Genomic DNA, 24,077 nt, shown 5'->3' with positions numbered 1-24,077 from the left:
TCAAAAAAAATAGGAGGAACAAAGCTGAAAGTTTGAGGATAACCCTGCAAAAAAGACCAGGTCCAACACCCCCCATCAGAGCGAATTTCAGAGGAGCACCAGTCCATTCTGTTACAAGAGATGCTAGTGTTACTCCCAAAATGTGCTATTGAGAGGGTTCCAGACTCGGAGGGAGGAGAGGGCTGTTTCTCTTGCTATGTCCTTGTACCAAAGGAGGACAGGGGTCTCTGGCTTATTTTGAACTTTCAACTTCTGAATGCCTTCCTGTGAGTGTACAAATTCAAAATGCTCACGCTAGCCCAAATCCTGTCTGCTCTGGATGGTGTCCCTGGACCTCCATAATGTATATTTTCATATACTCGTCCTGCAGTCGCACTGACGTTACCTGCAGCTTAAGGAAAACCAGAAGCATTTTGAGTTTGCTTTGCTCTCCTTCTACCTCACAAGTGCCCCTGGGGTGTTCACAAAAGAGACTGCTCACAATCTGCAGTGGTGGGATCTTAAAAATAATTGGTCCAGTGACTCCCCACCCCAGACCTGCAGGTGGTGATGGGCATGTCCCTGCTGAGGTGGGGAGGTCACCTGGCGGAGGTCAACATCAGAAAACTCTGGTCTCTGACGGTAACATGCCTTAATAACAAACTGTTGGAGTTCAGGGACAGTATTCTGGCTGTGAAGGCCTGCCTGTTGTCCATCAAGTGTAGGCTTGTGCAGGTTCTCGTGAAAAGCGTGGTACTGCAATAAGCAGGTCGGTGGGGTTCCGTGCAAGGAAGCTCTGCACCTTTGGAGTCGATTGGAGTGGAAGAGCTTTTTCCATATTGCGAACCCCTTGGCAGAGTCCTTGAATGGCACATCAGACAAGCTCAGCAGAGAGCATCTGAAATATCATGAATGGTGTCTACATCTCGAGGTGGTGCACAGTATCTTCCCTAAATGGGGAGAACCCCGGCTAGAACATTTTGACGATGTTGAGAACGAGCAGTCAACAGTTTTGTGCATTGTAGTTTCTGCAAGAACCCCTGCTCTGAGATGCATTTTTCTGTAGTGGACCACAGGACCCCTATATGCCTTCCTTTCCTTGCCTCTTCTGACCTGAGATTTGAAAAAGATCAAAAACAACTGGGCAGCAATTATCTTAGTAACTCAAGATTGAGCCAGGAGAGTGTGGTACCCAGAACGTCCAGGCATGAGTATCTGCCCTCCCATCAGAATACAAACTTTGGGATAATCTTCTGCCACAGCAGCAGAGCAGCGTCCTTCACCCAAAGCTACACAATCTACACATCCATGCGTGGAAATGGGGTGGCAGGCGTTGAATGGGTTTGATCTGAAGTGGTGGATGTCATCCTTGCAGCCAGGCAATCTTCCAATAAATCCACTTATTCTGGGTGCTGCATCAAATTTGTGGCCTAGTGTGGTATCCACCAGACTAACCCTTGACAAGCAAAGCTGTTGACTGTTACTTTGTTACTTCTGCCTTTGGCAAGGTCTTGTAATAGGCACTGTTAAAGGTTACTTGTCTGCCCGTACGGCCTTTCTATGTGTACTGGATGAACCTTCCTTGTTTAAATCACTTAATTTGATGACATTTATAAAAGATTTCGTTTAAGTTTCCTCCCAAAATGGTTGTGATGCCATAGTGGCAGCTCAAGTTAGTCTTAACGATTCTTATATGTAAGCCCTTTGAGCGGATGCATAACTGTTTGCCGCATCTCCTGACTTTAAAGACTGTCTTCCTCATTGCAATTACTTCAGCTTGAGTGAACTTCAGGCACTGTCAGTGCAACCACCCTATACCATCTTTTTTCCAGATAAACTGTTGCTGAGAACTCAGGTAGCCTTCTTATATGAAGTTTTGATGCCCTTCCCTATTGGGCAATTCATCACCCTACCAGCGTTCTGTGCACCCACCCCCTCCACTCCTCGAAAGAGGAATTGACTGGACCCCAATAGCGGTTAGGCTTTTATATTGACCACACAATGTGGACAGTCAGTTTTTTGTGGAGTTTTCCAGGGCAAGAAGAGCAAAGGCTTTGCAGAAGACGACCCTGGTGAGGCGTATAGTCCTCAGTATTAAAATGTGCCACACACTGGCAAAGAAGCAACCACCAGAAGTCTCTTGTGATACTTGTCCCTTGAGGAGTGTGGGAGTACAGGAAGTTGTCTTCTCGTCATGCCCAGGGTACAAGACTAACCCAAATGAAGGGCTTATCAACGACATCACTGGTCAGGTATGACAATCTCAACACCTCACTTTGATACATGGACTGCATGTAATAGTAGGCAGGGATAAGAACAGCTCTGATGAAGGCCACTGACCCTTTTGAGTGATACAGAAATCCGAAATATGTTGGCTAGATAGGTTGGATGGAGGATTCAAAGCTTTCATCCGAAATCCACACGACTTGTTTTTTAACAATATCTTTGGTACCCAGTTATTAAAAGGGAAACTCTAATGAGCATACCTTTAGCTAGAGTTACCTAAAATATATATTCTTGCTCTTGTCTAGAACTATTTATCAGAAACTATGGGCTAGAGGTATTATTCACTATAGTAGTGCTTACCTACATGACATGGATAGGTCACCAATAATGAAGTATGGCGCAAACTGTGAGTGAGGTGATCTAAGCCTAGTTGGATTTCTTCAGTTATGAGGGCAAAAGAAACATTACCTCTGAGATGCTATGGGTGTTATTTGTTTGTAGGGAGGTTGCTTTTAGGTTGGTAACCTCTCAAACTTACTCTTCCTGTTTGTTTACTCCATACACTAAACCAAAAATCATGACCTAAGATATCAACCAGGGCAATGATCTAATGTTTAACCTACTCTAAGAAATAACTCTAGAGATACAGCTCCCTTGAGACATCTGTATGGGAATGTGAGGACGGCGCAAAATCTCTCAAACAGTATTCCATAATAGGTGCCATCTTGGATTAGTGAAACTGTTCCTCACCAGCATAAGTTATGCAGCATGCCTTCTTGCAATAGGAGACGCTGTCCATGAGCTTCCAATTGAGAATTCTATGCACCAGTTTAGAACAAGGAAAAGCCAATTTATGTTCATATATTCTGGGGGACCAGCCTTGGCTAACCATCTGTAAGGTGAAGAATAGCTATGTTGTTGACTGAAACAGCTGAATCTGTATCAGAATGTTGAGTATGTATACAGTAAATGTGAGTGGAGATTGTGTTGTGTTCTTTGGGAATATCTTCTTTCCCAGAACCTCAGAACCCACATGTGTCCATCCAAAATGTAGTCTGATTTTGTAGTTTGAAGGACCTAGGGATACCTGTAACATTTGGGAAAACCAAAGAGGTGATTTAGAAGAGGAACTAATATTAGAATTTAACTTCCCTTCAACTTGAATTAGAGTTGAGGAAGCATTGGGGAAGAGAACACTCAAATATTTTATTTTATTTTCTGAATAAATCAGGGACCTCCCACCTACAATAGGAGCATTGGCATATGATAGGGATTTCCCAGTTTTTGACTGGATGTCAAACCCTTACAAACGTGCATGTCAATCATAACTGAATTTATCCTTTTTTCCCACAGACACAACACTAGTTTGATCATAATCTGCTCAACATACTCAAAGAGGGTTTCTAACCTCCTCTATTAAATCACTGAGTTTTATTCCCCAATGCGCTCTTTCCTTCCACCCACTTATAAAACAGAATTACCTAATCAGCCACTTCTCACTTTCTTCAGCTTAAGAAAATCTAAGAATTCCTCTACCCAGCGCAATTAAAAACCACTGTGCATGCACTAATCCTATCATGTCTAGTCTATGGAAACATTGTGCTGGCCAGAATCATGAAATTTCCTGTGGTCTCGAACAAGGCCACTTTGATCCTGTTTTGTCTGAAAACTGAATATTTGACCACATCACTCCCATCTTCCAGGAGCTCTGAAAGCAAGGATTACATTTAAAATTAGATATTTTGCCTATAAAGGAACCCATCTGAACTGCATGTCTTATTTATACCATCAGGTGAAAGAGCCTAAGAAGCCGAGCCGCACTACACCTCAGAACACCCAACGATAATACCTCACAAGCTCTCAACCAGACTTTCTCTGGAGCCACATTATCTCTAGAACTTCCTATTTGAGGACACCTGAACTTCACCCACCCTCATGATGTTCAGGAAATGACTAAAACACGTCCCCTTCTCATACACCTGAAAATCTTTCTCCTGGCGATTACCTAATTTGCTGAGAACTCTCTACAAGTCAACTTATGTTGATGTTTCTCCCTTGGATCCGTCCTCTAGATTTTTGCTATTGTAATTCCGTGTTAAGCATCCATATACCTCACAGCAATGGAGTGCTGATTAAATACTTATTTGTAATGGTGAGTAATACAGCAGTAAAGTATATAGTATACATATATAAATGTTTTATGATGCTGAGCAAGGCAATATAGTATATTTGCGATTTAAACATGTTTCTAATTATTAATGGTTCACTGTTTCTTAAACATGTTCATATTTAAGGAATATTATTCCGAACCAAGTCTCATTGAAGAACCTTTACATTAACCACATTCTAGAGCAACATTTTTGATCATAGTTAAGTGGTAAGAATGAGATCTTGTCAGCAAAAAACACTTTGCCTCGTTAAATCTGAATTTTCATCCTTTCAGATATAAGCGGATGTATAAGGTACACCATGACATCTGTTACAAGGAAAGCTGCGAGGGTTCTGCACCAGCGAAGAAGACACCCAGTACGTACGGCCACTGCTGCCATTTGCAATTTTATTGTTTACATTGAGAAGCGGGCTTGCATTGGGTACTTGGGTATTCATCTGATCCTGGTTAGTCTGAAGTATGCATATACATTTATAGCTCTCCAAGCACAAAACACCCCTATTGCTGTTTAAATTAAAGTGCCTCCTAGAGGTATGTACTAAATGAGACAGAAATGAGTGAAAGAAAACTGAAACAAGCATTGGCAATGCCAGCACGTCTGGCTTGAAAGGAATGTTGTATGGTAATGTGAAGTAAATAGCATGCGAACAGCTATTTGTTTGATGGAAGCAAAGAACTGTAGAATAATATTGGTAAAGATTAATGGATCAGGTGGCAGTTGAACTTTCAAGCAAGAACTAAACATCCATGTAGGTTAATGACTGCTCAACTCCCACGGTGCTGCTGCCAAAGGAAAACACCATAACTTTCATAGTTATCTGAGACACTTTAATAGATTTACAATTTTGTGTGCAGCCCTAAAAGTTGAAGCTCAAGCAGCTGGATAAAAACAAAATGATCATAGCTTCATGGAGGGCAAACACATTTTTTTGGAAGCACTCAAATTCTGCCCAATCAAAACACGTATTCCTGGCTCCCGACATGCCGGCAGAGCCAAAGCCACTATCTACTGTTCCTCACATAATTGTCTGGTGACAGCTGCCCTGACCATTAAAAGGGGACTGGGAGGTGTATAACATAACAGGCGCTTTAGTAAAGAGCATATTCACCCTCAATGGGGCCTCTTTGTGTTGTTTATAGATGACGCATCTTTATTGTTAGCCAACTCAGTAGCACTCATTTTATCAACCGCAGAAATATGAAACCCCTGTGAAAAATTCAAACTTGTGACCATGAGGTGAAATACAATTCCCAGCACTGGATGCATTAGTTAACAAATTAAAAGGCCTTGTCAGCTCCCTTTCCAACAGAAAAACCCTCCTAGATATGTACATTTGTAAAGAATAAGAAATTAAGTAAGCAAGAGAGAGTAGAGGTTAAGTTGGAGATGAAGAGTAAAAGATGAGAAATAGAAAAATAGAGAAAAATCTGGAAAAAGAGAACCAGGACATTTGGTAGTGAGAGACAAAGTGAATATTGTGAGAAACAAATAGAAAACCTCTGCATTCTGATGCCAAGAAGAATTAGTAAATGTTGAAGTGGGTTTGATAAATGAAAAGTAAATACAGAATATACATCAATTGTGGAACTGCCTGGAGGAAATGTTATATATCATTCTTTTGGGTGCTCATGATCACCTTTGGCATATCAGTCTACATCCCACTCTTCTGTTTAGGAACCATAACGTTGCCTAGTATTAATTTAAATGCTTGTTATCATGGTAAGTAGTGAACAACAGTTTTCTGTTTTAGTTTATAGAATAAACGCAATGATTCACCTGAGTACTATGTTGTCTGATGACATGAAGTATTTGACTGCTACGCTTGAATAATTAATATCTGGATATGACTCTTCTCTGAGGAAGGGAAATGGATGTTTGAAAATTTAAGTGAAATTTCACATGGCAATTCGCCCCTGGACTCTCTCGTATTTGTATGTCTGTTCCTTTAATTTCCAGGTCCCTGTGAACGTCTGTAACATTTCAGGCAAATGTACCTTAAGGATTGAAACTGTAAGGCCAAGGATGCAGGGTCTATCCTTCCCATATTCATGTGCACTGTACAACCACAAACATCTTCAGTTGTAGGCGAGGAGAGCATCTCACATTCCATCAAAGGATACCCATTTATGACTCATCACCTTCCATCACTGAGCACAGGGCCCACAATCTTTTTAGGTGCCCCTCCACCCCATGACCACCTCCTCCGATTCCCTAACTACCACCTGGCAAAAGTGCCCCTCATCTCTCCATAGCCTATCTCTCACATAAATGTCACTGTTTTAAAGTGTTGGTAATGGCTTGCTTTACTAATCCACTAAGCTAGCCACATAAAATATAGTTATGTTATTTGCAGCAGGCATATTAAACCTCTATACTACTTTATGGCGAGTCAAAACTGCCATAGGACAAAACGCCTATCTCTCTCTCTAGCAAGAATATAAAGACTGGACACACAAGGAACTTTCCAGCAGGTGCTCTTAAGTTTAGTAAGTTTACTTCTAAACACAGAGCCCTGCCTGAAGTCAGCCCCCCCCCCAATCCAGGTCAGCACCCGGTGCAGTTGCACCAGTTGCACCACCCTAAAGCTGGTCCTGACTGTGCATTTACTTTAAAGCAATGTTATGTTAATGTTATGTGTAGGATTTGCAGAGGTGGCACATGTCATTAACAGCTGTCATGGCCAGACGGGGGTAAGGAATTTATTGAGTAAACAACCAGGTCCTCTTAGTTTTTGCCGACATCCAGATGGCCCTTCCATAGAATACAGGCATAAAGTGGAAAGTGGAAACCCTTGAATGTTTTGAGAAAGATCAGACACTGTAAAAGTTATTTATCAGATGAAAGATTGTAATTGTATTTATATAGCGCTTATTATGCCTAATAATTTTTTTTTAGAGAGGCTAAGGGGCTTAAAATTATTTTTTAAGGAGATACTCTGTCCATAGTTCTGGCTTTTGAGTTACTGCAGTTTTTACCAAGTGTCCAACAACTGCTATAAACACAGGTGCCAGCGAGAATATTGTTAACGCTGAAATTTTACTAATGAATATTCATGTATTCTGAATGTTAAATCTGCATAGTAAATTAGTTAATATAGAAAAAATAATACACAAGTTTGAAAATGTGCCTACTTGAGTTTCCACCAATAATCACAAAGTGTACTTATTAACGTCTTATTAATGTGAAATGTCAAGCTCATGTTTGGATTAATGTAGGAGTATGTCATATTAATAGTCATGTATTATGTATGTGCTTTATTAATCAAAGGCCTTAATTTAGCAAGGTCTTGGGCCTATTTACACGACCTCATGTCAAGTTGCATTGCCATTTCTATTGCGCAGTTATTCTTGCTATTGATTTGTACTTTAACTCTAGAATGTGTAGTGATCCAAGCTTTTATTAAATTGAGATTCTTTAAAAGATTCGGTCAACCAGTATTCTTTCTGTATGCTTACCATTTGATTTTGAGACTAAGGGGGTCATTACAACCTCGGCGGTCTTTTCACAAGACCGCTGAGGGACCGCCGTGCTGAAGACCGCCAGTGTTGGCGGTTTTCTGCTCGGCGTATTATGACTGTTGGGAGCTCTACGTCGTTTTTCCGACAGAGAGCCGCCAACAGCCATAGTGACGGGCGGCGGGGAAGTGGAGGTTGCTCCACCTCCACCACCACGCCAACAGAACACCGCCCAGCGAATCACGTCCTGTGATTCTGCGCAGCGGTGTTCTGTTGGCAGTGTGGTGTCGGCAGAGCTGCCCCATGGCTCCCGTCCCCTCCCAAAAGATCGACGGAACAGGTAACTCGATCGTCCGTTAGGGGAGTGGGGTGAGGGGGTGCATGGGGGTGTGCGTGGGTGTGTGTAGAGGGGGTGTGTGAGTGCGTGTATGCTTGCGGGGGTGGTCTGTATGGATGTGCATGTGTATGTTTGAATGTGGGTGTGCGTGTCTGACTGTGTGTGTGGATGTTGGCATGTATGTCGGTGTGTGCTTGTATGTGTGTTGGTGGTGCCTGCGTGCGTGTCAGGTGTGTATGTGTCAGGTAATGTCGGGGGTTCGGGTGGGGAGGGGGCTCCTGCCACCCTTGGGGGGTGGCAGGGGGGTGGGGGGTGTAGGAGAGGGAGTCAGGGTGGGGGTGGGGTGTGGGGGAGACCCCTGTCAGTGCCAGAGAAGGAATTCCCTGGCACTGATTGTGCTTACCGCCATGGATTTCATGGCGGTTCCTACCGCTGGAAATCCACGGCGGTAAGCTGGGTCAAAATACCGGCGACGGTATTGTCACGGCCGCCGGGCTGGAGACCCAGGTCTCCAGCCCAGCAGTCGTCTCCGCCCTGGCGGGCGGTACGGAAAAGCGGCGGATGACCATGGCGGTTACCGCCATGGTCATAATTCCCAAAAAAAGACCGCCAGCCTGTTGGCGGTCTTACCGCCGCTTTAACACCGTCCGCCAGGGTTGTAGTGACCCCCAAAGTTACATGATATTAGCGTTGTTAATACAGGGAAATAAACATTCTAACTTTTACATAAAGGCGTGATTATTCATGGCCAAGGGGTCATGGTGGGTGGAAATTACTGACTCCCAAGATTGTTGATGTTATTGATTGATATTGCTATTAATTGGTGTTGAAACTGAGCCCTATGTTCGGAACTACTCGAAGCTCAGTCAAAAGGGCAATTAAACCTCTAATGCTTCCCCTTATAAACTAATGACAAGTAACCAAATAAGGTCAGGTGCACTAACAGTGATGGTAGCAGAGTATGTTGGTTAGTGTCCTTAAGAGCCCATCATAAAGGCCCCGTACATGGTTAGTCCCCTAAAGAGAAAATAATTCACAGAAAGTTTGGATTTTCAGATTCGATGATACAAAGTGGAGAGAAACTGTATCCCTAATACTTAGAAATAATTTCCCATAACCTTGGAGCTTGCCACTGATTGACTAAAGATGTTCTCGGAGTTCTAGAGACAGCGTGAATGGGATAGGTTTTGTGCTTTCACTGCTTATGCAAATGGCAGGTGAATTGTGATGTTTGTGCGGGTTTAGGGAGTTTGCGTACTCCAAATAAAGTTGTTGAAGGAGTTTGCATACTCCGAAGTTTGAGAGTAGGGCAGTCATCGAACTTCACATGTGTGTGGTGCTTTGTGCTAAAAAATTGTCCAGGTGGTTGTTGGTATACTGGCCCTGGAAGGTCTAAGACTTCGGAGTATATTGAAAAAGTGAATGAGAAACTTGGTTTCTTTTGTAATTTGTCTGGTTTATTAGGTTGATCTGGCGTGGTTGACAAGTTAGAGCGTGAGTCAAAGGGAGTGAAATAATTTTTGACTAAGATCTGGTGAGTCCTATGTGCACCAGGACAGACCCACTAATCAATTGAGAGTAAAATTTGCAGGAGTGAAAGGCCGTCAGTGAAAAATCCGTAAGGTTTCTTAAGCGATTGTGTTCCCTTACCTGTAGTAAACAGACAGTTTTGATTTGTGTAGTGCTCTCAATAATTTTGCACTAGTTGAATGTGAATCTGAGTTTAGGAGGACAAGCCGCAAGACTTTGTCAGCCGCTGTACATGTGAGAGAGAAGTCATTGGAGCCGCGCTGGGATAGGTTGGTTAGTGAGAAGGGGCGCACAAAGATTGGCAAACAACCGTGAAGTGCAATTGGTTGAAAAGGTTGGTGAAAAGGATTCTGGGATTGAAAGTCACTTCCTGATTTGATTTAGAATAACATAAAGGTCACAGAAATTACATTTTTCAAAGCTTTAAAGAGAGCCTTAAGGGGAGATCGTATATTACAACGAGTATAGGAGATATTGCACCGCCAGAAGGTACACCTGCTTACATTGTAATGGAAGAAAAGGGTGCTGCGCCATGTTTTGGCTGAAACAGTGGTGCAAAGTGACAGAGAAATATGGGAGTTTAGCATTTCCTGCCCATGGAACATTTCATTTGAGGAGCTTACAGAATTTGAGGAAGTTGCTCTGTGATTTGAAACCTCCTCCGAGACCAGCACAGTTCAAGGCATTTGCAATCTGGGAATTAGTAGCCAGACAGCATAAGCAACAGAAGTTTGAGAGGAGATTGAGAAAGGCAGAAAAGACACTAGCGGAAGCTTGATGGGACAGCAATCATACATTTTGGAGAACCAAGGCCCGTATTCATACTCCGGTTGCGCCGGATTTGCGTCATTTTTTTTATGCAAATTCGGCGCAAAACTAACACCATATCTATACTTTGACATGTCTAACGTCAAAATATCTCAGTGTGCGTCATTTTCTGGATGCGTGAAACCGCCTTGCGTTAATGACATGCAAGGTAGGCGTTCCCGTCCAAAAAATGACTTAAACACCTGTGTGGCATATTTATCCAACCGCGCAAATATGCTGCACGGCTGGGAGGCGGAGCCGAAAAATTGCGCAAATCCCGATTTGTGCCAAAAATTAACACCTGGGTCAGGGTAGGCGTTAAAATGGGGTAAACACACCAGTACTTAAGGAAAACCCACAGAAGCAACATCAGAGCTCCAAAAGGAAGACATGGAGGTGCTATTTATCCAGCATGCACGAAGATGCAGAGCACAGGAGCAACAGCAGCAGCTTCCACCACACCAACAGGGACCCCAACGGCAACGCCCAAGGCAGGAGAGGATATTCCGGACCAGGACAACCCTTCAGGGCCTCAGGGAACATGACATCATCCACAGGTACAGACTAAACTAGCAAGCCATACAGCAGCTGCTGCGCCACATTGAGCCACAGTTGGCACCCAGCTTGTAGATACCCCACATCATTCCACCAGAGACCAAGTTGCTAGCAGTCCTGCACATGTTGGCAAGTGGCTCTTTTCAAACCACTGGCGCCCTGGTTGCGGGGATCTCACAGCCCTCATTCTCTGCCTTCCTTCCCAAGGTACTGGATGCCATCATCTCCCTCACACCCCGCCACATCAGCTTCCCCAACACACAGCAGAAGCAGCAGGAGACCAAACAGGGCTTCTATCAAATCAATGGCTTCCCACACGTGCTTGGTGCCATTGACTGCACACATGTACGGATTGTGCCACCTGCTGCAACGGACATCTGTGCCGCAACAGGAAGCACACACACTCCATCAATGTGCAGGCCATTGTGGATCACCGGGGATTGATCACCAACATCGTGGCAAAGTATCCTGGGAGTGTACATGATTCATTCATCTTCCGCCACAGCACCATCAATCAACACTTCCAGGATGGACGATATGGCAATGGCCTACTTGTTGGTAAGTACAGAAACCTAGTTATGTACACACAGCACAGCAGCCCTGGAGGACACACAACACATACACCACTACATTGGCACATGGCCATGAAGACACCAAGGTTGTGACACTGCTAGTCATGTTTGATATCCTGAGCCAATGGGACACACACCTATGGACAAATGACAGATGCAAATAACAACAGATGCCACTCCAGAGCCACAAGGGACCAATTTAAAACCACACAATGACAATGACATGGCCTTAACTGGCAGTACAACTTGGAAGATGAATCTTTCAATATCATATCAATAACACTCAATCACACCCTTCCAAGCAATACGTACTGTGTAAGGGGTGTGTAATGTGTTTTTCTGCAGGTCAAACACCATGAGACCCATAGCATGATGATAATGATTCTCATGAAGGTGACATGGAATCATTGAGGCAGTACCAACATCTCACATCACTCCTGGGGTGACATTGCTCGCTAGCAACAAGGAAGTGGACTGTGCTATGAACACATATTGATGTGACACTAATGCAAAGTGCACACTGCTACACATATACATAACAGGTGTACAGGCACACAGACCTTCTGACACTTAAACCTTCACCCCCACAACCAAGTTAGCCAGCTTACCTGGAGCAGGTTCAGTAGTGTAGGTACACGATTGGACATGAGCCACCTCGGTGAGGGCAAAAAATAGGTTTGCCTGGAACTTGTCACACATGGGATATTTGTGCATTGTCAATTGTGAACACTTCAGTGCTGCCAACTAATGGAGATGTGTTGTACATTGTCACCTAGCCAGATCATAGGGCCTCACTGTTGTTTATCACATGCTATTACATATGTTAAATTGGATTGGATGTTCAGGCCATATAGTGCAGCCGTGTTACCACCACAGTGGAATCCATTCTGTGTGTGGAAGTATCATGTCACCTCCAGTGAAGGCACATGGACACTTCTTTCACAAGACATAATGCATGGGAGATACACAATGAACTGCAAGTTTACAAATATACCGCTGATATCAGGTCAATCAGCCAAACACCAGTTTTGATAATTAAACAACCCAATGCAGAAAGAACATCCTAGAAGCCTAGGATCCCACACAGTAACACAAACACAGATGAGTCACAGACGACACAAGATAAAAACTGCCATGCAAAGTTATAATCAAGGTGCAACCAACATCCAAATATTTAGACTCATTTTCTCTTTCAGTTGATCAGGGTTATGGGATCCAGCCATGGATCATGACCCCATTTGCCAACCCAAGCACAGCATCAGAGCGTGCCTATAATGAGGCACATCGGAGGACATGCAACATAGTCCAGAGGACTTTTGGCATCCTGAAGTCCAGATTCAGGTGCCTCGACATCAGCGGAGGGAGCCTCCTATATTCACCTGAAATGGTCTGCAAGATCATTTTGACCTGTGCCATCCTGCACAACATTTGTGTAAGGAGGAACATTCCCCTCTATGAACCAGACCCACAAATGCCTGAAGAGGAGGATGCTGTCTGTGAAAATGAGGGGGACCATCCAAAACACTGCAGCAGGATTGCGTAGGAGACAACACATTGCACAAAACTTCTTCTAACTATAGTCACCATCACCACTTTGTTAGCATATGTCATTAAACACCTACCTTCATCACTCAATCATGCTCTGGGTAATTTGTATGCATCACATGATCCCTAGGAATCATAATCAAAGCTTAGCCTCATGGAGCATTGCAGAAATGCAGATTAGGATACTGAAAATGCCCCATCACATTTGATGGGTATGAATGTACACCCATCATCACACACAGTGTAAATGACATATATCCTGTCTATTTCAGATGTGAAGGGCAATATCAGAGGACCACAGCTATGAGACACATCCATGTTGCCAACATGGTCCATTGCAGCACATGACACACAACTAAGACACCATCAATCATAAGGTAAAAAAGTGTTTCATACATGAGGCAGTGGATGTGCTATTGCATTGGTAACAGGAATGTTTGACCAGACCCTTCACAGCAGTAAGTGTGACATCAGCTATCTCTGCAAGGAGCATGTGTGACAAGAAGTCCATCTAAGTAGAAAATGGATAGCACGAGTGCCCCAAGTATGGCAAGCATTGCTCACAAGACATGCTCTGTGCAGTCCATCTCACGTAATAAGTCCTGCCACTGCCATGTTTTCAGTCTCTGCCCACCCTTTTCTAGGGGGCCCTATAAATGGACTATCTGTACCCTGAGAATCTTCATCTACACACACCCAGACTCCCATTCTGACTGTGTGCTTCCCTCTTCAGTATGGCATGCCATAGTCATAGTTCATCAGTCTGCATGGACGTGAGGTCCGATAATGCACTGCCTGGAAGTCAGTAGGACCTGTAATCAGCGGCTGTCCATTGCTTCCCATGTGAAAGGTCCAGTTGGCCCTTTGAACTTGATTCTCAACTCCAGGAATTGTGAGAGACTGAAGCTGCACACACCTGTGAGCACTTCCATGGAGACCAGCCATTTGAACCTGCCCTGACATTGCTGCTACCTGGAACTGCTTAAAATCTGCCATTTTCTGAATCTCCTTGTTGTGCATTGGTGTACAAATCACTTGTGTAACAGAGCCCTTGGGGGATTGTGTAGCGTTGCAGACCACAGCACAAATACAGTTTTTAGCTCCCACAGTGTTGTTCCAGCTTTTCCTAGTCAGAGTCTGCTCACTGTGTATTTGCCTTGTTCATGTTTGTTCCTGACAGAGCCTGCAGCCTGTTAGCTTGACTGGTTCCTGTCTATGCGTTAACCATAGAAGTCCCCTGTGGCTACATTTGTCTCATAGTTGCTTTCCATGCCCTCTCTTTCCTCCTGGGGTATTGTGTCTGGTAGGTCTATGATGAATCCTCAAATATATAGTATAGTGTAATCAGTTCACTTATCGTATTCTGTTCTGGGACATGTATTCAAATTGCCTAAACCAGCCCCCATCCCTTGTCTGGTTTTGCATGTATTCATTAGTGCCAAACAGTGACAGTGTGCTATGGCTGTATGCATGGATTCGGTACGGTGCCTACAGCACAACAAACAAGGGTTGCCAATGTGTATGTAAGGACAAAACATGTTTGTGCCCTGACGGTCCAGACACAGATTCACTTCTGCCTCCACATTTTGATGGTGCTTGCGAGGTGACTAGCTGGGAGATTAATCAGCACAGAGGCACTGATGTTCCCTGTTGCATTGGGAATTTTAGAGCCCACCCTGTGTACAAATGTTGTGATGAAAGCTGCCTGTTTCCTATTTCTGATCCATAACGTTTTTAAGCACACCAAGTTTGCCCTGTCATCCGCCTTATTAAAGTTCTGCAGTGCCATAGCTGGACTATCCCCATGTGTGTCGTTAGTTGATCGTTGGCTTTAGGTCAAATCTGCTTTGAAGGATACTCTGTTAATTTAGGGAATGGCTCCGCAGACTCATGAATAGACCTGCACGTAACTGTGACAACATGGAGGCCAGTACTGACACAGGGTACACATGACCACACACTTGAACTGGACACCTTTGTGCTATGAACCACTGGAAATATATGAACACATGCAGCATGGTCTGCTGGTCCTCCACAGCCACAGGAGAAACATAGGTCATTTACATGACTCAAACTGTGGTGTACCAAAACATTTTTGGATTGGAGTCGGGACTCTGTGTCACAAACACTGTACCTACCTAGAATGTTCAAATGCCTGACTCATGGGTAGTATACACACAAGTGACCATGAAGTGGTATCCAGCATTCCATTACATGTGATGGCTTACATTTTTAACATTGCCATTATCAACTGTCCTCTATCTATACTGTGTATAGTTTGTCATGGGAGATGTTTTGTCCTCAAAGTCAGGGACGTTCATACAGCATAAGATGCAACAGATATGACAAACACATATCATGACTGATGTAACTCAATGAATTGCATCAGATGGTTATCCACAATTACAACACATGCATACAAGCACATTATGCAAAACACGTCTTGTGATGTTCACACAGAGGCGCCACAACAATTGAAATAGCCAATTCACAGACATAAACACACAGGCCATGAGTGAATTATTTAAGTTGCGTAGCCTTGCTATTCTCTATTGATGCACCACCTACTTAAACTAGGAAATACCAGTTCTTATTCCAAAAGTTTGGGTTGCTGTTGCGTCAGTTAAGAGTGCTATTCCAGCACAACAAAATTAGTATTATGGTCCGCAGTAGTGTGGTCTGCCACATGTGCCCAAACACTAGAACACACACAGCAGGCCCTAACATCCTATCTTTGTATAGTTATAGCCTTCATGTATGTTAAAAATGAGAAAAATGACACAAGGACATTTAAAGACAGATATTTTGATTCAAAAGCATCATAAAAGACGCATATGTGTCAAAATATGATGCATATGCGTTAAAAAATGACGCTCACACTCATTATACATCGATTCGTCGCTAGCGTTAATTCCAACACTGCACCCCATGAAATCGCCTATCCATGAAAAATATATTGATCCTTGAATGTGGGGGAATTTGTAAGCATATGCGTCAAAAAATATTGACGCAAAGCCTGTAAGCGTCATAAAATTCCACGTAACATAATAAAAACGCACCGCATTTGAGACAGGAAGTGATGTAATAGGATATCCTGTTTACAGAAATGGTACAGTGGGTGTACTTTCACTTTCACTTTGCAGTCTGTGATTCTTCTAGACTACGCAGCTGTGTTGAGAGTTGTGTCTGTCAATATTATGCTTTTGTCTCCTGTGTGCCCTCTCAATTGTCATCTGTTGTTTTTGTAATTTTCTCTGTAAACAGTGTAAGTGTGTTTTTGTCATTTTTTGTGTCTAATTTTGTCTTTGTACTGTTGGGAGTGTGTAGTGGGTATTATTAGTTGGGGTATTGTTGGGCTGTTTGTGGGTTCTTTAAGTTTCATTTTCATACCTCCTTTCCCTGTATTTCCCTCATTTCCCTTTCCTATCCCTATTATTTTTGTGATTTTGGGAAGGCCACGTCTGGGGAGAATGGGTGAGGAGGAGCTGGGGGCTTTTATTTGGCTGGTGTGCCACTTCCTCCCCCTGATGTTAGATGCTGCTGGCAGGGTGATACAGGGGTATCACACCGAGGCGAGGAGGCTGAGGGGGTCCAAGGTGCTGTAACCTAAAGAGAATGTTCAACAGCCAGCGCAACGACTACCAACTTAAACATAGCTGGGCTGACCTTGTGGCCAGAGAGCAAGACTTGCTGGACCACCTGGGTGTGGTGATTGGTGGCCGTGTTGGTGAGTAAAAATTAGACTAATGTGTACAGTAAAATGCTCTGTAGTGACAGTAGCAGATTTTGTGACATACTGCATGCAGTGTTTGTGGACATGTGGAATGCAAGTTGAAAATACAGTGGCCCTGATTTTTACAAAATTTGCTATGCATTACTGTCATTTGTTGACGCAAAAGCTGCACAAACTTACAAAAGACAACTTGATTTTGTAAAATAGTGCTGCTTTGAGGTCAATAGATGATGGTAATGTGGCACAAACAAAAGTATTATTCAGGGCCTGTGAGTGTACTAGGAATGAGATGTATTTCACATGCTAATGCAAGGAACGAATGCATTCCCCAATTTTTTGAATACATGTCTGAACTGTATTCATAGCCAAATGTACAGAGATCTTCCTAACCTCTGGTAATATCTTAGGCTGATATTTTAACTTGGTTTGTGCAGCATTTAAATTAATTATGGATGCCAAAGTAATGCACACTTGATAATATCTAAATATTTTGTGCTACTTTCCATTTCTGTAGCGTAAACAAATAAAGCAAATGCTACACATTAAAAAAAAAAAAACATCTGGCCCTAAGGTCATTGTTCCTGTGTGTTTTATTTTGCTTTGGGCACAATTGCTGGTACAGAGCTGATGGATTTGTCATCTGTGTTACTTTATAGCAAAACTATTTTCTAAAGTTAATGGGTCATCATGGGATCCCTGAACTTTGTGAATGCATGGTCATAAATAATGTATCTACATGATGTTGTGCAAGGGACCCCTGACTGCTTCCATAATACATTTAATGTGACAAAATAGTTTGGTAGCTTACGTTTGGTACACCCCTGCTGATCTACTGCAGCATATGTACAATTGTTAAGTTCTCAGTATAAAGGCTATCACAGACATGGGTGTATGCTAAGATCAGCAGGCCAGCATTCCTGTGAGTGCTGCCATTCCCAAGGTGCATACAAATTGAGACTTACCTCATCAAGATTGCCAAAGTAGGACATGTTCTAAACCATGTTTCAATTAGGGGACAGTTTCAGTTCGTTGTATAACCACTGATCACCCAACTTGGCAAATGTAAGATAATGAATGTGGCTAACTGTGATCTACAATACATGATATAGGTACACAGGGCCCTGAGTAACACATTTCAGGTGCAATGACTACACCTGTGCCCATGCATTCTGTCACGGATGATCAAATTAGACACTGTCAACATATATTTCTTTGTTGTTTTGATTTAGATAAATGGCAAATCCATGTTTATCATTACATTGTCATCAAGTAACACACAGGATCCCTGCCATCATGGTGTCATGGGGGTATATACGGCTCTGGGTACCCTGCCAATGTGGCATATGTAACCTACATACAACACAGGCACACATATAATAGACCATAGAAAGCACAACAATTCCTGAACTACACTCAACCCACATGAGCATCACACAGTAACTCATTGTCCCTTGATGCACAAGCCACAATACCTGAGTGACTGGTATTGCAGTGCACCAGGATTGTGGCTTTGCATGTCTCTCATAACAACAAATTAAGAAATGGAGTAACCTCTAGAAATAATTCTGCACAAAATTGAGTAATCATGTTTGGCACCACATGATTGTTAGGGCCAGTGCATGTGTGCATATGTGTGTCTATCACTCCCTGGAGTGACAGGGTCAATGCATGTTTGCAGTAGTATGTCTGTGGGGGTTTCTACATGCCTGAGGTGCTGCTCTACCATATAAAATGTCACACACAGTGACTTCTTGTTCCAGGTTTTGTACAGTGAGCAGACATTGAGAACATTTCACTATTCCATGTTTTACAGGTGGACCAGCCCCTACACAATTGGTGAAGTGGCTCAATTTGCGGACCCAGACATATCCAGTAAGTGTTGATATGTTACTCCTGTGTTGTGTTTGCAGCTGTTGTGTGATTGACTCCTGTGTGTTGGACACATTGCAAGGTATGGTGTGCTGGCACATGATCTGATATGTGACTTGACTGGAGGTTGACATTTTGTTCCATGTTTGAGTTGGACAATCAGTGGCGTAGAGTCATATATTGGGATTCTAGGGCTGCGCTACAGGCATGGGCAGGTGAACAGGGTGATATTTGTTGCTACATGTACGCCAATGATTAATTAGGAGGTGGCCATTTTCATGATTTAGTCAGCAAATCGTACCCTTATTCACACAGACCAGCGATGCCGAAGTATGACCCACAGACTTGAGCATCCCTGTTAACTAATGACCATGTAGGACTGTATGTTGAACTTCCTAGCAGCATCTAGCTCCACATGTTGTGCTCCGTTTATGTGGCACTTGAGTTGAATGTCATAGGTGTGTATGCAGCTAAAGCCCAGATGGGTGCTTGCATCTATGTGCTTGTTTTTGGAAAGATATCAGTGAGATCAAATGATGTTGTCAATTGGCCGCAATTAGGAACATAAATGTGGATGTGATTGTCCAATGTTTGAGTCAATCCTAGTTGGCAGCCCTCCTTACCTGTGGTGGACTCACAAAACCCATGGACAGCTGTCCAAAGCTTCCTGGCTGTCCTTGATGTTTGAAAGTATGTGTTGCATGTCCATCACCCCCTGAGGCACAGGGTTAGGGATATGAAATATGTGTACCTAGGTGGGAGGATCCCAGTCTAGAAGACAGACATGTAATTGCAACATACTATTGTTTCAACCTAGGATACCCCCTCATGATTAGCAACTGCATACCGTCCAGGCAATTCCATTAGCAAATCACACGTCTTGTGGGCCTTGATTGTCATCCAGAAGATAGTCATTAGTTGGCCTGTCATATGTGGAGTACTTGCAGCATTTGTTATGTGACTAATAGTAGTACAATGATGCACAGAACATTTAAGTAGGTACATACCTTTTTGAGCATTGCTGTGCTGTTAGATAGTAAATGTGTAGGCTGCATTGGCCTGTCATTCCTAAGGGACATGCTATATATATACATTTGTGATTTAGAAGGTTTCAGCTAATTTTGAGGAAGTGTTACAATATTATCTGTAGATTTATCACACAATGATGTCACTAATGTTTGGCTTTCTCTATTTTGACAGCTGCCAACATGACTGGTCATGAGATCAGGGAATTCCAGAGGCGGGCAATGCATTACCGCCACATACTAGATGTGGAGTCTGGGTTCTCCGATATGGCACGGCATTATAGCCATGAGAGAGCCACAGGGGTCTGGAGGGAATTTGCCCAAGGGGGGCCATCATTGCCCACAACAGCCACCACCACCAGCACAACAGCTCAGACCACAGTCACCCAAAGGATGACAGCCACTGTTGCAGGTCCGTCAACCTCATCTGCTCCAGGCCCACAGACAGCAGCTTCTGCACCTCCCCCTCTAAGCACTGCACCAGTACAGCCCTCAACTAGTGGGACACAGACAACCCCAGCTGCTGTAATAGACAATGCAGAATTTCAGTCGATGAGACGTGACATGCAACGGATGTTGCGCAGGATGGACAGCTGCAGCAGGAGGTGTCCCGCAATAGCAGGAGACTGCGGGTATAAAAAAGATCCTGCGGAGGGCAAATTTGTGACTTTTGGACCCTTAGCCATGATTCCCTCCCATCCCTCCTCTTTCCTGGTTCTTATCTTTAGTGGGTTTAGGGGGCTTAGTGTTAGGTTAGAGTAGGCTGTTAGTTTAGTTAGTATACGAGGGTTGGGGGGTGGAGGGGGTTATATTATTACATGTGTTTTTTTTGTGGGTGGGTGGTGGATGATGTTGAGGGTTATTTGTATAAAAAAAAAAAAAAAAATTATAAAAAAATATATATAAAAAATATATATATATATATATATATATATATTTGTTTAGGATAAGATAGTATGTGTTTAGGTTAGTATATGTTGTCCTACATGTGTCCTGTCATATAAGGGGGGTGGGGGGTTGATGTTTAAAGTGTTTAGTTTAATGTGATAGGTAAGTTTAGATTAGGGTAGTTAACGCCAGTTGTGGGTAATGTGTAGGTAGGATAGGTTAGTAGGTTAGTTAAGGTGTTCCCCTAGTTTTAGTATCCTTTATTACTGTTAAATAAAGTTTTAGGTACTCCTTTACAGTATGTGTCACATGCTTGGGAACAAGGCCTTGGCATGGATGAACAGTGTCAATTTAGTATTTGCATTTGTGTTCCATCCTGCATCTGAATCCCAATATTGACATGGTTATTCACAATTCCTATTGTGCAGTCACATTGCCAGCTACACCAAAGCTACTTCTCTATGCATCTGCCATCCATTGCACCCACCACTCAAGGTTACTATGGTTCCCAATGTGTTGTGAAGTTTGGATGTGTATTTAAATCTGTCATCGTTTGAGACCTGAATTGGAATCTTCGGCACTGTGGTACGTCTGCCTGCAGCCAGATATTCATTTGAACCCTGATAAGGTGAGTGATGTTATAATCTTATGTAGTATTGTATACATAACTCACACCTATAATTTCTTACATTGTACTTCCAGGTTACATATTGGTACATACACTTGTACACATCCATTCCTGATGTATGGTGTGTATGTGTGTGTGTGATGAACGTTTATAGTCAGATGTCACACACATAAAGATTATCTTGAAGGGAATGTTGGATACATTGATTTTCAGCTTATACATACCTTGAAGCTGACTTTTTCAGTGCAACACAGCCTTATACTGTTAGTTTTCAATTTACTTCAGAAATAAGCCTCAGGAAGTGCAGATGATGATACTATCCAGCCAACATTCGTTCAACACAGTTGTATTGACATTCTTTGGCCATTGACATGTGACATACATCACTAATCTCCTACACAGTTGATGTGTCACATTACACAGAGACAAAGTGGTTGTGTAAGTGCTATTTATTTTAAAGGGCTGTAGTGCAATAATGACATAGTCCAGGATTGTGAGTCCATTAGAGTGACGCCTTCTAGTGTGATGCAACACAAGTGCAATGGGACATGTCATTGGACATGCTGGGGTGAAATGTCATACAGTGCAGAGGAACATGAATTGCCAATGAGGTAGTGAGAGACAATCACAGAGCATAGTGTCAAGGTAAACAGTGTGCTGGAGAACAGTGCATGTGACCAACTGTTGCAAGACTGACATGTTAACAAGCACAGGACCTAGGACATCAGTGCCCATGTGGCATGAGTGCTACCGGGTACTCCTACGGGTGAAGGTGATCTGTTCCACGTCTTCATCTTCTGATGTGTGTGTCGTCTCCTCTGCCCTTGGTGGTGGTGGGTTTGAAGGGGCAACACACACTTCAGTGTTTGAAGACGTGGAGTCAGAATTCCCAGTAGCTGCCAACTGTGGGGCTATTAAAGGTATTACTGCAGCAGGGTGAGCTGCTGGTTTTCGAGTATAGCAGATACATCACTGTGGTATGAAGCCAGGTCGGCCCTGCAGGGGTCATGATTGTATTCGTGCACACAGTGAAAGGTTTGGGATGCCAGGTGTTGTGGCAACTCCCTTACTGCAGTGGTGAATTCCCTTACACTTTGTTGTAGTCCTTGCAGGATGGATGTTAGCGCTTGCGTGGCTGCTGCCTGTTCTGCAGATGACATCATGCACGAACGCATCCCATCAAGGCTGACTGCCATATTTTGCATCCCCACCCGCACCTCCTTGGCCAGCTCCCGCTGTACTCCAACTGCAGTCCTCTCAAAGGTGGTACCAGTGTCCTCAGAGTCCTCAGCTAGGTTTGAGCTGGCAGGTCGTACTATTGGGGTGGTGGCTGCTACTTCTGTGCTCCTCCTTGCGTCTGAAGGTGGGGTCTGGAGGGTTCCAAGGACATCTTGTAGGGTCTGCTGGCTAATGTTTGTCAGCTCGTCATCCATGTCATCAGGGAAGTCCAGGACAGGCATATCTCCAGGAGAGCCTTCGTCCTCTGCAATGAGATATTGTATGATTAATGTGTCTGTGTTGTGGCATTTGTAATGTGACGTTCCTGACATCCTATTAGTTGAACATTGTAATCTTGGTTCCTGATCATTGTTCCTGTCATTAAGATTAGCATTCTCACAGGCCTATGCCCCACCTGAATGTCACATGTAGTGTGGGCAGTTTGGGGAAGTGTCTGCATCACATCCTCTAGGTGTAGGTTTTGTCCAAATTGTATGTTGCCACCTTCTTGTCCTACTCAACTCTCTGTCTACTTTCATTATCATGGTGAGGCCTTGCACTGGCTGTGGTTGTTCTGATGGCACTTGCACCACACTTAACAATCTGGAACTGACCCAGTCTCAGATATTTCACATCCACCTATGTGTTGCTGAGACCCAGCATATACTATGTATAGCATTGGCATGGCACGATACAGGTGTCAGCATTGGTAGTGTGTACTGCTGATGTTGGGGAATGTGTGCTACATTGGATTGCACTGATGGTCCTAGCAGTGTTCCATTTCCTCTTATGACTGTGCGGTTGTGTTTCAGTATCTAGACACATATGTCCTCCCCCTCAATGTAGTTGTCTTAGCAGTTGACAGTTGGGATGTTGCAAGGTGGCATTGCAGCTATTGTAACACTGCCACTGGGTTGAACGTGAAATGTGGAGCATGGGTATGACATTACTGCTGTGTACCTCATAATGTTAATAACAATACCTGATGTTTATAGCGCCTATAGACATGAGCATTTAACAAGATTTGCACATTGTTAATAAATGCAGGGGATTGATAATGTCGTCATCCTGAACCCTCTATTTTGGGTCTGTTTGATCTATGGGTACATAACTGCCATTGGCTACTTGACCTGCACACACAGCACAGGTGGTAGTGGCAACTGTTGTCAATGGTAAATACCACTTGAGGATATGGCCTGACACTGGAAATTGAGCCCTTGTTCATGTAGCGACAATACCAGCTGTCATGTGACAGCAGGCCTGTTTTATGTTGTACCTTACCCTCCTTGACTGGCTTTGCCTTTCCAACATCCTTGGCGTGGCAGAGTACCAACATGCAGAGGTTGTTGGTGTAGTGTTGTGCTGTGCCCCAGGTTTCCCCTACACAGGCCATGCACCCGTGCCTTGCCCCTTTGCCCTTTCCACTACCTGATTATCATGGCTGACATGCATTGTGTAGTAGGGATGTCTCCTCCTGCTTGCAGTTAACATGTAGGCATTTTTGTCCCCCATGCAACTTACCGTGCATCTGTGTTGTTT

General features: G+C 43.5%; 1 protein-coding gene across 1 annotated transcript in view; it reads left to right on the top strand.

The window, feature by feature from the left end:
- Positions 1–24,077, top strand: part of SNED1 (sushi, nidogen and EGF like domains 1) — a 2,603,997-nt gene that overhangs the window by 2,361,008 nt on the left and 218,912 nt on the right. Inside the window, exon 29 of the mRNA XM_069213662.1 lies at positions 4,649–4,731. Coding sequence (XP_069069763.1) covers positions 4,649–4,731 — 83 coding nt within the window. The remainder of the gene's footprint in view (positions 1–4,648; positions 4,732–24,077) is intronic.

This window comes from Pleurodeles waltl, chromosome 11 (genome assembly GCF_031143425.1).
Source record: "Pleurodeles waltl isolate 20211129_DDA chromosome 11, aPleWal1.hap1.20221129, whole genome shotgun sequence".
NCBI classification, from domain to species: domain Eukaryota; kingdom Metazoa; phylum Chordata; class Amphibia; order Caudata; family Salamandridae; genus Pleurodeles; species Pleurodeles waltl.
This window is presented reverse-complemented; position numbering and strand designations above follow the sequence as displayed.